We start from the raw sequence: 17,997 nt of genomic DNA, 5'->3' as shown, positions 1-17,997 counted from the left end.
AACACCTTGAAGACAGTGCGGTGCATCGAGCGTGGAGTTGTTGAGCATGGGCGAAAAAGGTGTCAGCCTAAAAGGTGTCCGTTGGAAGCTACAAGCAAGTGGAGTGTTAAAGTCAACATAATGATGAGGGTTCACCTATGACACATTGGACAAAGAGAGGTTCTTGAAGGACATGGTGCATAGGATGACTTGCTGGATAAAAAAGAGTATGGTGAAGAGTGTTGCTGTCTATAAAAGAGAAGTATTTCACATCTTTGTGCGTTACCACTTTTAGAGAGAGAAAAGTGTGTGTGTTTAGATCTAAGTAGAAGAACAATATTTCTTGAGAGTTTCATTGGTGAGTGAATAAAGAGTGAGCATAGCTGTTGCTGTGCAGGTAAGATTGGGTAGATTAGGATTGGTTCAGTGGCAAACCAACTGTTGTGGTGTTGCATAAAACTGATCAAACAAGCTTGTAATATAGTTGTTTGAGAAAGTCTTAATAAAGCTCAGTTTACTGTTTTCCTGGTGTTCTTGTAGCAGTATTCACGGTTCTAGTTATTTCAATTGGTATCAGAGCGGGAAACCGATCTGAGACTGTCGTCTCTACACATGTTAGATCCTAAGTTATGGAACCAAATACTGATGGTACAGGTACAAGTAAGAACATCATGCTGGATACTAAGAGATATGGATATTGGAAAGTTCGAATGACACAACTCATCAGAGGCCAAGGAGAAGATGCATGGACAGCTGTTGAAGAAGAATGGGAACCTCCGTTTGATACAACAGAAGATGGAGTTAAAATTCCAAAACCTAAAGCCAGATGGACGATTGACGAGAAGAATCTGTCAAAATTCAATTCAAGAGCCATGAATGCCATTTTCTCTGGTGTGGATGAAGATGAGTTCAAACTCATTCAAGGATGCAAGTCTGCAAAACAAGCCTGGGATATTCTCCAACAATCTCATGAAGGAACGTCAAGTGTTAAGAGAACGAGACTTGATATGTTAGCTACTCAGTTTGAGTGTCTGAAAATGGCTCCAGATGAAACAATAGTGAAGTTTAGCTCAAAGCTCAGTGCCATAGCGAATGAAGCTGAAGTGCTTGGAAAGACCTACAAGGATCAAAAACTGGTGAAGAAACTGTTGAGGTGTCTTGCAGCCAAATTTGCTGCTCACAAGGCTGTAATGAGGGTAGCTGGGAACACTGAGTCAATGACTTTTGCTGAACTGGTCGAGTTACTAAAATCTGAAGAAATGGAAGCTGATGAAGACAAAGTCAAACCATCTAAAAGCATTGCTTTTCAGGCCGATCAAAAACCTGATCAGTTTCAAGAAATCAAAGATAGCATGTCCTTGTTGGCCAGAAATTTTGGTAAAACTTTAAAAAAGGTTGAGAGAAACAACAACAGAGACACACGGCGTTGGAGTAATACAGAAGGAGACAAACCAGGTGGTAGAGCATCAAAACCAGATGCTGACTATTCTGGTAAGAGAAAGGAGATCCAGTGCTATGAGTGTGGAGGCTATGGGCATATCAAACCTGAATGTCCTGTAACCAAACGGAATGAGTTGAAGTGCTTTGAGTGCAAAGGCATGAAACACACAAAGTTTGAATGTCCTAACAAAACCAAGTCAAAGGAAAAATCCTTGTTGAGTTTCAGTGACTCTGAGTCTGATGAGGAAGGGGAAGAACTGCTCAACTTTGTTGCTTTTATAGTCAGTGGAGATAATGCTCAAACAGGTGATGGGTCTGATTCAGAGAGTGACGAAGAAATCAATCCCAAGGAGGAATACAGAATTCTGTATGACAGTTGGATACAACTAAGCAAGGATAAGCTCAAGCTTATTCAAGAAAAGCTTACTCTGGAATCTAAACTTGAATCAGCCTATGAGGATGCAACGGAAAAGGTTAATCATACTTCACTCAAGGCTGTTGATCAAACAACTGAAGCACTTCTTCAGAAACTGAGCAACCTTCAAGAAGAGTACTACAAAGAAAAAGGAAGAGCAATAGTACTTGAAAAGGAGTTGAATGAGAAACACAAGCAGATCAGGATGTTGAATAGTGGAACTAAGGATCTAGACAAGATTTTGTCCATGGGAAGAATAGATGCCACACACAGAGGTCTAGGGTATCAAGGAAATACTGGAACCTCAAGTGATCTGACCGTCCAACCTGTGAACTTCGTGAGTGCCAGTCACCTTGAAAAGGAAGCAGATATATCTACTAACTTGAAGAAAGAAATGCCGGTTGTAACGAGATCAGAGAAAAGTCAGAATCATTCTTTGAAGGATCATCACAAGAGGGTCATTAGGAGAAGAACTTATGGGTGTGATCACTGTGGTGATAATCATCAAAGAGAACACTGCTACAGTTTCAGGAAGAAGATCAATCTGTTGTGGAATCTCAGTAAATGCTACTTGGAACCAACTAAGTTCTGTTCTGTGTGGATCTCGAAGAAAGACTTGTACAGTGATCTGTTCACGGAAAGATCAAATTTCAACCTAATGAAGATGTATGAAGAGGATAATGAGATCAACACTAGATGCAATCTCAAGGCTTTCATTGCTGTCTCTGGAGAAGATACAACTGAGAATATCAGCTTAAGCTGTAATCTAAGCTTGATAGAACTTGAAGAGGATGACGAAGAAGCCAATGTAGCATATACATCTGCAGGTTCATCTGAAGTCAACTCTTGGTATTTTGATAGTGGTTGCTCAAGACATATGACAGGAGATCAATCATCATTGGACGAATTTACACCTATTCTAGGTGGAAAAGTCACTTTTGGTGATGGGGGAAAAGGTCAAATCAAAGGCAAGGGGATGATTGATAGAACCAACCAACCTCAACTGGCAAACGTGTATTTTGTCGATGGACTTCGTGCAAATCTAATCAGCATAAGCCAGTTATGTGATGATGGACTTAAAGTCACATTCACCAAAACAGAATGCGGTGCATATGATGAAAATGGAAACAAAGTTCTAGCTGGAGTTCGTTCAGGAAACAATTGTTATATGTGGAAAGAGTCAGAGATGTGTCTATCCGCTACAGTCTCTAAACTTGATCTATGGCATCGACGGCTTGGTCACGTCAACACTCAGAGTTTAGTCAAGATAGTAAAGGCTAACGTTGTCAGAGGTATACCAAAGCTCGATGGGAAATCTGATGCAGTATGCGATGCTTGCAGCAAAGGAAAGCAAATCAAAGTACAACACAAGAAAGTTGCTGATATTGGGTCAAAAAGGATTCTTGAGTTGATACACATGGACCTTATGGGACCAGTACAAACTGAGAGTTTGAATGGAAAAAGGTACACCTTTGTACTTGTTGATGATTTTTCTAGATTCACTTGGGTCAGATTCTTAAGAGAGAAATCAGAAGCTGTTGAGAGCTTCAAGATACTGGCTCTACAACTTCAGACTGAAAAGGGACCTATAGTTCAAATCAGAAGTGACCACGGTGGTGAGTTCCAGAATGAAGAATTTGAGAAATTCTGCAACTCCCAAGGGATACGACATCAATACTCTGCACCAAGGACTCCACAACAAAATGGGATTGTTGAAAGAAAGAACAGAACTCTCCAAGAAATGGCAAGAGCCATGATTCACGGCAACAATGTGTCACCAAGGTTTTGGGCTGAAGCAATAAACACTGCTTGTTACATCATAAATCGTGTCTATGTGAGACCGAACACCAACACCACTCCTTATGAAATTTGGAAAGGGAAAACTCCAAATTTGTGCTACTTCCACACGTTTGGGTGTATCTGCTACATCTTGAATGATAAAGATCACCTAGGTAAGTTTGACTCACGGAGTGATGAAGGTATTTTTCTAGGATATGCTACAAACAGTATGGCTTACAGGGTTTACAACAAACGTCTCAAGAGAGTGGAAGAATCTGTTAACGTTGTATTTGATGATAGATCACCTACTAAAGAATTCCCTGTAGCTCCGGATGATGAAGATCTGCCAATCCTTGATCTAGAGAAAGTCGAGAAGGATCAAGAAGAAGAAACAAAGGTTACTCAAGGACCAGCTGTGGATACAAGGTTAACACCTTTGCAAGTTCCTAAGAATCACTCAGAATCGGATGTGATTGGCAACCTAGAAGGTCAAAGAAAAACAAGAGGAGTTCAGATCAACTTCAGAGAAATGCTACAACATTCTTGTTTTGTCTCAACACTGGAACCATCTGACATCTTTGCAGCCTTAGAAGATGAGTTTTGGTTTGTTGCGTGTCATGAAGAGATCAATCAGTTTGTTAGGCATGATGTGTGGGAACTTGTTCCAAGACCACTGCAAGTAAATGTTGTTGGTACTAAGTGGATTTTCAAGAACAAGATTGATGAGGATGGAAATGTTACACGAAATCGAGCACGGTTGGTTGCTCAAGGTTACTCTCAAGTTGAAGGAGTTGACTATGATGAAACCTTCGCTCCTGTAGCACGTCTTGAATCCATACGTTTACTTCTGGGGATGGCATGTCTTCTGAACATCAAGATGTTTCAAATGGATGTGAAAAGTGCATTTCTAAATGGGATCATTCAAGAAGAAGTTTATGTCACTCAGCCAAAGGGTTTTGAAGACCCACAATTTCCGAATCATGTGTACAAACTCAAGAAGGCTCTATATGGATTGAAGCAAGCACCACGAGCATGGTATGAACGTCTCACTCTGTTCCTTCTTGAGAATGGGTTTAAAAGAGGCAGTGTAGACAATACTCTGTTCATCTATGAAGAAGGTTCAAACATCCTCATTGTTCAGATCTATGTGGATGATATTGTGTTTGGAAGCACTAACCCAAAACTTGTGAAGACCTTTGTCACAGAAATGACTAAGGAATTTGAGATGAGCATGGTTGGCGAGATGAACTACTTTCTGGGATTACAAATCAATCAAAGTGATAGTGGAATTCACATCTCTCAATCAACATATGCAAAGAGCTTAATTCAGAGATTTGGAATGCAAACGAGCAAGTCAGCCAGAACCCCTATGAGCTCGACAACAAAACTTTCAAAGGACTCGACTGGTCAAAAGGTTGATGAAAAACTCTACTGAGCTATGATTGGCAGTCTTCTTTACCTCACTGCCACTCGACCAAATATGTGCTTCAGTGTGGGTGTATGTGCTCGATATCAAGCTGATCCACGGATATCTCATTTGAATGCTGTCAAAAGGATCATCAAATATGTCAAGGGAACAACTGATCGAGGTTTGTACTATTCTAAGCAAACGAATTCAAATCTTGCAGGTTTCTGTGACTCCGATTGGGCAGGAAATCTTGATGATCGGCGAAGTACATCTGGAGGATGTTTCTTTTTTGGTAACAACCTCATCGCCTGGCATAGCAAGAAGCAAAGTTGTGTGACTATGTCTACTGCAGAGGCTGAATATATTGCCATGGGGAGCTGCTGCACCCAGCTCATGTGGATGAAACAAATGCTATCTGACTATGGTATTGTATCTTCAACCCTCTTAGTCTATTGTGATAATGAAAGTGCTATCAATATTTCAAAGAATCCTGTTCAACACTCTCGCACTAAGCACATAGATATTAGGCATCACTTTATCCGTGAACTTGTTGAAAACAAGGTAATTGAGATCTCTCATGTGTCCTCAGATAAACAACTTGCTGATATTTTTACCAAGCCTTTGGATTTAAACACTTTTTCACATCTTCAAACTTCAACTGGGTTGTGTGATCACTAATGTGTTTCTATCACTGAGACTCATTCTGTAGGTTCCCTGTACAGGTTTGCACAGCTGCTTGCTCTTTTTACCTATGTATAATTAAAACCTCTGTTTTGGCAAGTCTTTTCAGAAAATCAGCTGCTCATCATGCTCTTCCTACAACATCTCCAAAAAGGATAGCTGAAGTAAAAAAAAAAAAAAAAAAAAAAAAAAAAAACTCAAAAGAGTATGAGTCGGCAGGAAAGGGGTTGATGTTCTTTCTCTCTTCTTGTTTGAAATTTAAAAAAAAAAAAAAAAAAAAAACAATCATGTATATCAGTCTCTAAGTCTATTCTTTATTACACTTTTCCATCAACCCCCCTCACCTTGAATTTGGCTTCACATTATGAGGAGTAGTTCTGGTTGAGTATGATGAGTGTAGCCCTAGTCTGTTAAGATCATTGAGTATGTTATTGACATCTCCTTGAGCTAAACAGCTGCTATTTTCCTCCACTACTTTCGAAAACAGCTGTGTGATCCTCTACTTTGGAATCTGTCTCTCTGACCTCAGACATAGTACTCAGACGTGGAATCTTCATACTCTTGTACATATGTGGTATTTTTTTCCTTTCTTTTCAGAAGTTTATCATATCTATGCTTATATATAATTAAAAAAAAAAACTTGTTTTGTCTGAGGATACTTTGATGAGCTTTCACATTCCTTGTTATCACAATTCTCCATGTTAAACACTGATAGAAATAAGTGTGGTTCTTTCTTATTAAAGTTTGTGTATAAGCACTTGTTCTTTGTTGGGTTTCGGTGTGCTGACTGGGCCGCACCTGGGTTTGTCTTGAAATTTGTTTTAGGCCCATGAATAAATCTCACCTGTGTGTTAAGTGTCGCAGGTCACTATATATATTGGAGTATGCCCTAACCCTGGTTCATGTCTCCTTGTGCCGCTTTTGTCTCTTTGCAATCCACATCTCACGTTTGGTCTTAAAACCTTCTTCACACCCAGATCTTGCCTTTAATTGACTATGGACCACAACATTTCTTCCACGGATCTCGGTGCTGAAGATCTCACTCCGACTGCTGACAATTCTTCCGCTGCTCCTGTTCCTCCTTCAGCAGATCCGGTCGTTCCAAAAACCGAACCTCGAGTCTCTCGTTCTAAGAAGACCAAGCGTCAACCTCCTGCTCTTCCTCCATCCAAACGCTCGTGCTCCCGTGCCTCCGGTTCCAAGGGGAAGACTAAACCTCCGTCAGCTCCCACTCGTCGTTTGCCTCGTCGTAGTTCCACTCGCTCATCTCTTCGTGATGATCTTGAAGATGTCACTGACGTTTCGACTCAGCCTAAGTCTGATTTTACTTCGGAGGACGTTCCTGAAGTTCCTCCACCTACGTTTCTCTCTCGTTATGTTGCCAACCGTCGTCTCACTGCCATTCGTGATCGCAACTACCCTGAATTGAAACTCCCATCCTCCGACTCCTACTCATCTCAGTTCATCTCTGAAGTTTCCATGCGTCGCTTTCAGACAATCTCGGATCGCTCATTCAATGAAATGGGGTTTCTCGCTCCGGATGCTCCCCACGGTGGTGACGCTTACAAAATCCTGTCTGATTTTGGTCTCCTGCCCACGGTTACTGAAGTTGACTCGTTCGTTGGTAATATTGTGAAGGAGTTCTATGCGAATCTAGCTGAAGCTGAAACAGAAGAGATTGACACCCTCAAGGTCTTTGTTCGTGGATCCATGTATGAATTCTCTCCGTCTATCATCAATGCCATGTATCAGCTTCCCAATGATCCCTATGTTCTGAATGCGACTCAGATCCAAGTTCCTGATAGCCTTGATGACATTGTCACTCTCCTCACTGATGGTCGAGTTCGTTCTTGGGATCTTCGCAGCAAAAAGGAGATGGGAGATACTGTGGCCATGCTTCAGAAGATTTGCTGCCAGAACTGGATACCAACCAAGAACCCAAGCTCTATGTCTGCTGAACGGTCTACAATTCTGTTCATGATTCTCAAAGGCCATAAGTTTAACTTTGGAAAGTTAATCTTTGATGAAATATGTGCCTGTAGCTCTGTCGCTGCGAATGCATCTTCCAATGCTTGCCTCATCCTTCCCAATCTCATCGATCAGCTTCTGCGTTTCCAACGAATTGTTCCTGCTCTCCCCGGTGATGTTACCTCTGCTGCACCGGCTAAGTTCAAGATTGAACCGAAGGAGCTTCTGCCCTCTCAGGCCCCACTCACACTCCTGTCGGACATTCGTCACCTGCATGACTTCACCAAACTCATGATGGTGCGTCTTGCAGGTAAGTCTCTCTTCTCATCTACTCTCCTTGCTGATTTACCCTTAGTTTTTATATGAGTTTGTGTGCTCAAGCAGGGGGAGATTACCTTGATATCGCATATTCTGAGGGTGAGAGTGATCCACAAGATGAGGAAGACTGTGATGAAACCGAGAATGGCTGAAGAAGTTAGTGTATGCTCGTATGTAGGGGGAGTAATATAAGTAGGAGTTTGACTTAGTAATTGTTTTTAGTCTGAAACTCTCTAACGGTTATGTATTACATCTACAATTGCAGAACTTTTCTCGTTTTAGTTCTACTCGGCTATGTACTGAACCTTTGAACCTTTTGTTACTCTGAAGTATTTCCATTATCCTAATGCTTCTTGGTTTAGTGTTTCCTTTGTCTGCACACTAACTTGTTACAGGAAGCTTGAGGCACACACTCAGATAAAAAGGGGGAGATTGAAGAAACAGAGGATCTGTATGAGTTACAAGCTATCGCAGAATGTACCTGAAGGACTTCAGACGAAGCGGGAAAGTGTCAAGTTGTCTTTTCCAGCACAACACCTTGAAGACAGTGCGGTGCATCGAGCGTGGAGTTGTTGAGCATGGGCAAAAAATGTGTCAGCCTAAAAGGTGTCTGTTGGAAGCTACAAGCAAGTGGAGTGTTAAAGTCAACATAATGATGAGGGTTCGCCTATGACACATTGGACAAAGAGAGGTTCTTGAAGGACATGGTGCATAGGATGACTTGCTGGATAAAGAAGAGTATGGTGAAGAGTGTTGCTGTCTAGAAAAGAGAAGTATTTCACATCTTTGTGCGTTACCACTTTTAGAGAGAGAAAAGTGTGTGTGTTTAGATCTAAGTAGAAGAACAATATTTCTTGAGAGTTTCATTGGTGAGTGAATAAAGAGTGAGCATAGCTGTTGCTGTGCAGGTAAGATTGGGTAGATTAGGATTGGTTCAGTGGCAAACCAACTGTTGTGGTGTTGCATAAAACTGATCAAACAAGCTTGTAATATAGTTGTTTGAGAAAGTCTTAATAAAGCTCAGTTGACTGTTTGCCTGGTGTTCTTGTAGCAGTATTCACGGTTCTAGTTATTTCAACAATAACATTGAGGAATTGGATCGGTGAAGTTGTTGTGAGATAGATCAAGAACAACGAGGGAGCTTCGGTTGCATATTGAAAGAGGTACCTTCCCTGTGAAACCATTAGTACCCACAGAGAAGAATTTGATAGAGAGTGGTGGACTAGGAAGTGCTCCTTCAAAATTGTTTGAATCCAGAAACAATAACCTCAATGATGTATTTAATAAAACTTCTGCTGAACCTTCGAAATCGTTGAAAGAATTATTTACAACATTCACTGAGCTCAGACGAGGAAGGGTCCATAACCACTTGGGGATTTTACCTTTGATTCTGTTTTCAGATATGTTTATAAGCTCCAAGTTTTGGAGGGTCTTTAAGACGTTTGGGAACTCGCTAATGCCGCAACTCTCTAGGAACAACTTCTGAAGGGTCAATGGGATGTATGAATTGGAACTTAAACTTTCTGGAGATATACTATTACCTGAAACATCAAGGTACGACAAAGATTTCATAGAAGAGAAGAGGTTTAAGTCAATGGCGTAGCTTGTGTTTAGGAAAGAAAGGTCAAGCTCCTTGAGGTTGATGAGCTTTGAGATAGGCTCTAGGATATTTCCTTCAAAATGGTTAAGCCCAAGGTACATGTTCTCGAGCTTAGATGATGTAGAAGAGTTATGAACTTCAATAGAACCGGTGAGATTGCTTCCACGCAAAGAAAGGTATGATAAGAAAGGCATAGTGAGGAGAGAAGAAGGAATAGTTCCAGTGAAGTGATTATGAGAAAGTACTAAAGCAGAGAGCTTGGTTAGATTTTGTACAGGTGGGAAACTACCAGTGAGCTGGTTATTGGAAGAGTAAAACTCTGTTAACCTGGTTAGGTTACTGAATGTGGGAGGAACTTGACCAAAAAAGCCATTAGAAGAAAGAGACAAGATTTCTAGTCTATGTAGATTGCTAAAACTGGAAGGGAATGAGGAACTGAAGTTGTTGAAAGAGAGACTTAGGTAGCGGAGGTGGTGCAACTCAAACAGGCTACTGTTGGGACTAAGGGTTCCAGACAAGTGATTTTGAGAAAGCTCTACAACAGTGAGCTTGCTTAGATTTCGCAAAAGTGGAAAACTACCAGTGAGCTCGTTATAGGAAAGGTCTAAATAGAAAAGTTGGGTTAGGTTACCAAATGAGGAAGGAATTTGGCCAAGAAAGCCATTTGAGGGAAGAGACAAGACCTCTAATCTATTGAGATTTCCAAACTCGGAAGGGAGTGAAGAGGAGGTGAAATTGTTGTAAGAGAGATCAAGGGAACGGAGCTGATGCAGTCTAAAGAGGCTACTGTTGGGCTGCAGAGTTCCACTGAGACAGGCCGTGAGCTGTAGCTTTGTGACTGCACCCGTCGAGTTATCACACCAGACTCCGTTAGAATAGTCACTATGGTTGCAACCACGAGTATCAAACTCGTTCTTGAACAGCGTAAAGGCTTGAATCTGGCGGGGACGACAAGCAACAAGACCAACAACATGATTTTTTATAGTAAAAGTGCTTGGCCCGGAGACACAACAGAGTAAGTTCACCAAGAGAAAACCCAAAAGCAGATGCAAACGCCACATCACGGCTGTTAAACCCTTTTAAGATGAAAATTATTCGCGAAGCAAAGTAAAAAAGAAGATTAGAATAGATATAGTTTTGGCAATGGAGCTGTCACTAATCTTATAGATAGAGGTGTGCACCATATAAGTCATTATTAAATCTTACCGTCTTGGTACTGGCGTTTACTAAAAGTCTTTAGTGATACCCTAACTTGGAAAAATTACTTGAAAGTTTTCGTAGTGGGGATATGGTGGAAAAACAAATGCCGGTCACATGACGTTGATATATCTTATGTAAAAAAAATTGGATTGGAACACAAGCTTAAAATTTCTCACTTTTATGTTCAAAATCCACTTAAGTATATGACGACAGAGAAAAGTGTGTAGACTTTCAAGCTTCTAGAGAACAGTAGCAGCAGCATTGAGTTTTGTTTGATTTGTTTAGCGGTTGGAGAAGACATCAGTCGAATTTCAAACCTGTCGAAATGGCAAAGTGATCACCTTACTGTTAATATCTATAAAAGATAGGGTGTTTCATTAAAAAAAAAACACTGCAAATTCTGGGGGAAGCGAAATTTAATCAGAACAAAATGTGAATGCAATTATTAGTAATCCTGCTGGAAATTACAGTATCCCTTCAGAGTGTGAATGTTTATTATAAAACCGTTGAGCAAAGATTGGTGGTCTCAACATGAAGCCAGCAAAGGAAACTGATTCAGTATCCCTTCAGAGTCTAAACACACTCTTCTTCAATGTATAGATATTCAAACTCAGATCAAAGCAAAATAAGGAAGCAACAAGGATTGGTCTATTTAGCGGCTTCAAGTGCAGATGCTCCAGAGATAATCTCGATAAGCTCTGTTGTAATGGAAGCTTGACGAGTCCTGTTGTATGTGAGGGTGAGACGGTCAAGCATTTCTCCTGCGTTTCTGCTGGAGCTGTCCATGGCAGACATTCTTGCTCCCATCTCACTACACGCATTCTCCAAAACCGCATTGAACATCACCTGGTAGAGTTCATGTAAACAGCCAAGATGTTATGTTTCTATCTTTGCTGAAATGCCATACACAAATTACGCTCTTGGTTTACTTACACAAGAGAACTGGAACTCGGCTAGATTCTGCAATATTTCTCCCTTTGTTTCACCACCTTCAATCTCATATGAGTCGAGGTCACCAAGCTTTCCTCCAATTTCAGACTCCTTCTCAATGATCTTTCAATGCAAAAAAACACGCATATTTAATTTCGTTTATAGTTAAAGCAGAATGTGAACTACTACAAATCATAGTCCTGAGACATTTGCCAGTTGTAACTTACCTCTGGGGACAAAACAGTGGACACAGTTGGTAGAAATGCGACGACAGAATGGAACTTGTTGTAGACAATGCGCAAAGCATCAAATTCAACGTTCTTCAGGATGTCATCTGCTAGAACTGAGACCTGAAAGAAGCAAGTAAACATAAGGAACACTAAAGACGACAATTACATAGCTCGAGAACAAATGTACTGGGGAGAGCAAGTTATACTCCTAACTATGGCCTACCTGAGCATAATTGAGTGGGTTCTTATTCAGCTCTGTCACAGAGAGGACAATGTCGTTCTTTGAGTCACGAAACATTATAGCCTTTGCTTTCTCTCCGACAATAACAAACTGAACTTCCTTTTCAGGGCCTGCAATGATACAAGAATTAATTTCAGATACGGCAATTTAGAAAAACGAAACTACGGAACCATCAACAGTGTTTGCAAAACATACCAGAATTCAACTTGTACAGAGCCCTGCTCACTTTAACAACAGTGGAGTTAATTCCACCACAGAGACCCTTGTCAGAAGAGAGAGTAACCACCACACTCTTCTTTACATCAATGCCTGGTTTTACCATCAAGTAGCGCTAGAAATCAGAAAGATCTCAAAAAGAACAAAACAGAGATAGCAAGAGGATGGGTATCCAAGGATATAGTAAGAGCAAAAAATTGTTCGTCATCATCAATATTCAATACCAAAGCAAGCCATGGGAAGATCATTGACACTAAGTATAAAGTGAATAAAAAAGAACTACTCTTAATTGACAACCATACTGGGATTATCTCCTAGAAGTGCAGTAAATGGCTGCCAAAGTCCACGAGAGTTCTCAGCTCTGCCTTGAACTGCTCTAAGCTTAGAAGCAGCAACCATCTTCATTGCCTTTGTGATCTTTTGGATGTTCTTAACACTCTTCATACGGTTACGCACTACACAGAGAAATACATGAACATCAGCAATTCATAGTGATTAGAACATCTTACATTCTAACAACAATCAAAACTAGGCAAAACAAATCTCCAATGATCAGCTGAGACTTACCCACTTGAGTAGAGATAGATCGAAGTCCAAGAAGTCCTTCCTCCCTACAAATCAAATAAAGGTTAAGTCCTCATCATCCAATATCACATCAAATCAACACACAAAAACAAGATTAAACTGGGTAGATGTTGGCAAAATCAAACGTCAACAGGTGGACAAGGTTACGCAAATAAAGAAATCGAGCTATAATACTAGAGCTACCGAATCAAACAAACCAATTCGATTGTTTCTCGTCTATTCGAAATTCAAAGAAATGAAAAATGCTCTAACCCTAAAACGGATCATTTCATCAAAACTAACCAAAAAAAATATCAACGACTCAAATCAAACCAAACGGATTTCAAATTCAGAAGACTATCAACGAAGAACATCGAAATGCTTGTGCTTATACGCAAGGATAAGAACGAAGGAGAGGAAAAAAGAGATCTCACTGGTCAGAAGAGAGAGGAGATCGGGTTGCAGCGATTGGGCGTGGAGCGATTGGGCGAGCAGCGATTGAAGGGAGGAGACGCCTCCCTTCGCGACGGAAAACAGCCATTGCCATTGATTAAAAAGGATTTGATCGACAAAACCTAGCTCCGGCGAAACTTCTCAGATCGGATTATAGATGGGATTCGAGAGAAATGACTGCTATTGCCGAATCCAAGGGCTTCTTCTTTATTTCTCCACAGACTCCAGTGTTTCTCACGACGTCGTTTTGTCTTTTTTTTACCAAAATTTCCCCTGAAATTAGTTGGGCCTCATAGAGGCTGACACTCATATTTCTATGCCCCATTTTAAGGCCCAAAAATTGAGTCGGCTTTGCATCACCACCAATTTCTTATGTTTTTTTGTTCATCTGAAGATTTTGAGTTTTTGACTATGTCTTCTTCTCTAATCTATACACCCCACAAATAAATGCGAGTTGTTTTGGTAACGGGAGAAACTGATAAATGTAATTACATACTTTAAAATTCAAAGATAAGGTAAAGTTTTGACCAAACTATTAATTATTGAAAGGCCCACTTATTTTATTTTAGTATAGTATTATTTTGTATCTAGCTAGTAATGTAACCAAAAAAATCATCAAGTAGTCGACAAGATATTATACAGAACCATGTCATCATCATATTGAATATGCGTCCGTTTGATCCAATGTGATGTGAGTTGATTTCTCTTGTTGCTAAATTAGTATGAACACACTTGTAAAAATGTCAAACTGTTATAAATGTATCAAAATGTCTTCAAAAAAACAGCCATAGAGTCATTCATTAGACATTTCTACGTGGTGGCCTTTACTTCATGAACACGTAGGCATCCACGTGGCATTTAAAACCCTCACGTCTTTCTTTTATTTGTTCGTTGCTTGATATGTCTCTCTGTTTGAAATAATAATTTCGTCAACTTGTTCAAAAATCTCTCAATCAACATGTCGCGATCTCTACTCTTACACTATTGTATCATCTTCGCTTCAAGCTTCTTCTTGATGATCAATGCTCTTACTTGTCGTCAAGACCAGATCCAAGCCTTGATGGAATTCAAGAACGAGTTTGAATCCGACGGTTGCAACAGCAGTGCCTATTTAAACGGAGTCCAGTGTGATAATGCGACTGGTGCGGTCACGAAGCTTCAGCTCCCAAGTAGTTGCTTCACTGGAACTCTCAAACCCAACAGTAGTCTCTTTGGGTTGCATCAGCTTCGTTACCTCAATCTCTCTCACAACAACTTCACTTCCTCTTCACTCCCTTCTGAATTCAGCAATCTCAGCAGATTAGAGGTTTTGTCTCTTGCCTCTAATGGCTTTACTGGTCAAGTTCCTTCCGAAATTAGTAACCTAGTCCTTCTTACCCATTTAAACCTTTCCCATAATGAGCTCACTGGTAGTTTCCCACTTGTTAAAAACCTATCAAAGCTCTCTTTTTTAGACTTCTCTTACAATCATTTCTCAGGACCCATACCTTCTGATTTACTACCCAGTTTGCCTTTCTTGTCTTATCTTGATCTGAAAAAGAATCGGCTCACTGGTTCTATCGATGTTCCCAACGCTTCTTCTAGGCTAGTGCATTTGTCCCTTGGGTATAACCAATTTGAAGGACAAATCCTAGAGCCTATCTCAAAGCTCACCAACCTCAACTATCTTGAACTTTCCTCCTTAAACACAAGTTACCCAATTGACTTACGCGTCTTCTCTCTTCTCAAATCTTTGTTGGTCCTTGATCTTCGTGAAAATAGGTTATTACCAGCCAGTTTAAGTTCAGAGTCAGACATTCCATTGAGCTTAAAAAGCTTGTTTTTGGTGGGATGCGACATTATCGAGTTTCCAAACATCTTAAAGACACTTCAAAATTTGGAGGTTATACACATTTCCAACAATCTAATCAAAGGAAAAATACCTGAGTGGTTATGGAAGCTTCCTCGTCTTAGCTTAGTGAACCTTGTTAACAACTCTTTTACCGGGTTTGAAGGTTCTTCAGAAGTTTTAGTTAACTCATCACTGCGGATAATGGATTTTGCCTATAACTCCATGACAGGAGAGTTTCCTGTTCCACCACTCAATTCTGTCTACTTGTCTGCGTGGAACAATAGTTTCACAGGGAACATACCTCTCTCAGTTTGCAACCGAAGCTCTCTCATCGTCCTTGATCTATCCTACAACAACTTCACCGGTCCGATTCCTCAATGTCTGAATAACTTAAAAATAGTGAATCTCAGGAAGAACAGCTTGGAAGGAAGTATACCTGACGAGTTCTATAGCAATGCTTCGATACAGACACTTGACGTTGGCTACAACCGACTAACCGGGAAGCTTCCAAGATCGCTATTAAATTGCTCCTTTCTGAAGTTTCTGAGTGTTGACAACAACAGAATTGAAGACACGTTTCCTTTCTGGCTGAAGGCTCTACCCAATTTACATGTCTTTACTCTCCGTTCAAACAGATTCTTCGGCCATCTCTCTCCTCCTGATCAAGGTCCTCTCGCGTTTCCCGAGCTGCGGATACTTGAACTGTCGGATAACAGCTTTACCGGAAGCCTGCCACCAAGTTACTTTGTTAACTGGAAAGCATCATCACTCAATAGAAATGGAGATGGGCGTATCTACATGGGAGACTACAAGAATTCTTATTACATCTATGAAGATACATTGGATTTGCAATACAAAGGTCTATTCATGGAGCAAAGGAAAGTCCTTACTTCCTACAGCACCATTGATTTCTCTGGAAACAAACTTGAAGGACAGATTCCTGAGTCCATTGGTCTCTTGAAGGAATTGATTGCGCTCAACCTATCAAACAACGCCTTCACGGGTCATATTCCTCTGTCTTTGGCAAATGTTACGGAGCTCGAGTCACTAGACCTGTCAAGAAACCAACTTACAGGGAATATTCCTAGAGGACTCGGGAGCCTCTCGTTTCTGGCGTACATAAGTGTGGCTCATAACCAACTCAAAGGTGAAATACCAGAAGGACCACAGTTTAGTGGACAAGCTGAAGCATCATTTGAAGGGAATGCAGGTCTATGTGGTCTTCCTCTGCAAGGAAGTTGCTTTGCGCCACCAGCACAACAGCCTAAAGAAGAAGACAAAGAAGAAGAAGAGGACGAAGTGTTAAACTGGAAAGCAGTGGTTATAGGGTATTGGCCTGGACTCTTGTTTGGACTGGTAATAGCACACGTTATTGCTTCATACAAGCCAAAGTGGTTTGCCAAGATAGTTGGTCCAGATAAGGGCAAGGAAGCAGATCCAGTTAGATTGTTTATGAACCTGGATTCAAGATGGGACAGCTTTAACAATAAGGATAGTGTAGAAACAAGAAAGTAATATTAAAAATATAGTATGTGGATATGTTGCTACCTGATTGTAAGAAATGGTTTTGCTAGTTTCTGTAACTTTTGGTTTTCTTTATTTAAGATCTCTCTCTTAGCTGATAATATCCTTCTGACATACATACTGCTTTGGTTCTTCTCTGATTCTTAAATTAACTCGAGCCGATGTTTCTTAATGCACGAAAGAAAGCCCCTGTTTCAGCTTCCAAACTGGATCAAGTGAACATAAGAGAGTCAGAGCTTCTAAGATTCTACAGGTCTCTAGAATTCAATCACAGAGCCGACACTAACGAGATCGCATTTTAAATGTTTCAGCTACCACTCATCACTGATACAAATCAGTTAAACGTAAAAAAAAAAAAAAAAAAATTATATATCATAAGAGGACTTGTTAAATATAACAATTTGCTGGCACTTTGAACTAATATTCTCAGAGAACAGAGAGAGAGAGAGTAGTGGAAGATATAAAAATGGTAAGTACTCACAAATCTGTCATGTATAAAGAAACAACCAACGTTGTCAGTCACAAGTTTCCCTCCTAAGTCACCAGCCCAACTGGTGATCCTTTAGTGAAGCCTTGACTGAAACTTGGACCTGAGATGATCTGCCTAAACTTGGACCTCCAATGCTGAAAAAGTGCTGAAGCGTAAGTGCAGATTCTACAGTTCCTTGTGCTCAAACCACTCCATGAGCTGCCTTCTTGTTTCTGTAGCTGTTGGACTGGTAGAGAAACTCATGAGTCTACACTACACATAGAGATATAATTTGCTAAATCTGTAAAGATATCGTTCAGAGAAAGGTAAAACCCTAAAATATCAATCCAAGAGTTGCTAAACCCCTAAATCTTAGAATCAAAGTCAATTGGTTAATCTAATCTCATTCAATCACGATTAGAAACAAAAAGTACAAATGAAGATATAATTGTGCTCAAACCACTCCATGAGCTGCCTTCTTGTTTCTGTAGAGAAACTCATGAGTCTACACTAGACATAGAGATATAATTTGCTAAATCTGTAAAGATATCGTTCAGAGAAAGGTAAAACCCTAAAATATCAATTCAAGAGAGTTGCTAAACCCCTAAATCTTAGAATCAAATTCAATTGATTAATCTCATTCCATAATTGTATCATTATTGATTAATGCAATCACGATTAAAGAAAAAAAAAAAGTACAAATGAGAAGATCACCTGGAGCTCCTTGATTAAGGAAGCCACCACCAAAACG

The 17,997-nt window shown here is 40.3% G+C and overlaps 1 protein-coding gene and 2 pseudogenes across 2 annotated transcripts; 1 reads left to right on the top strand and 2 right to left on the bottom strand.

Annotated features, from left to right (window-relative positions):
• Positions 1-9,062: 9,062 nt before the first annotated feature.
• LOC104789041 (receptor like protein 23 pseudogene) lies at positions 9,063-10,649 on the bottom strand (annotated as a pseudogene).
• A 554-nt stretch (positions 10,650-11,203) lies between these two features.
• Positions 11,204-13,869, bottom strand: LOC104786270 (ATP synthase subunit gamma, mitochondrial). Its single transcript, XM_010511628.3, has 8 exons — positions 13,404-13,869; positions 12,973-13,016; positions 12,708-12,860; positions 12,385-12,498; positions 12,172-12,299; positions 11,946-12,068; positions 11,722-11,841; positions 11,204-11,634 (listed from the first exon to the last, which is right to left on the bottom strand). Exons 1-8 carry the CDS (start codon positions 13,514-13,516, stop codon positions 11,437-11,439), a joined length of 993 nt encoding a protein of 330 aa, XP_010509930.1. The 5' UTR covers positions 13,517-13,869; the 3' UTR covers positions 11,204-11,436.
• A 179-nt stretch (positions 13,870-14,048) lies between these two features.
• LOC104789039 (receptor like protein 26 pseudogene) lies at positions 14,049-16,692 on the top strand (annotated as a pseudogene). Its single transcript, XR_015556499.1, has one exon. The product of XR_015556499.1 is annotated as a receptor like protein 26 pseudogene (transcript).
• The last annotated feature ends 1,305 nt before the right edge of the window (positions 16,693-17,997 follow it).

Source organism: Camelina sativa, chromosome 5 (genome assembly GCF_030686135.1).
Source record: "Camelina sativa cultivar CO46 ecotype springtype chromosome 5, ASM3068613v1".
Lineage (NCBI taxonomy): Eukaryota > Viridiplantae > Streptophyta > Magnoliopsida > Brassicales > Brassicaceae > Camelina > Camelina sativa.
The sequence above is the reverse complement of the archived record's forward strand: the minus strand, read 5'-3'. Positions and strand labels throughout refer to the sequence as shown.

Coding starts and splice junctions, on each gene's coding strand:
- LOC104786270 (XM_010511628.3), bottom strand. CDS start 13,516: ATGGCAATGGCTGTTTTCCGTCGCGAAGGGAGGCGTCTCCTCCCTTCA. Junction 13,017..13,403: donor TCTCCTCTCTCTTCTGACCA/GTGAGATCTCTT, acceptor TTTGATTTGTAG/GGAGGAAGGACTTCTTGGAC. Junction 11,635..11,721: donor CCGAGTTCCAGTTCTCTTGT/GTAAGTAAACCA, acceptor GAACTCTACCAG/GTGATGTTCAATGCGGTTTT.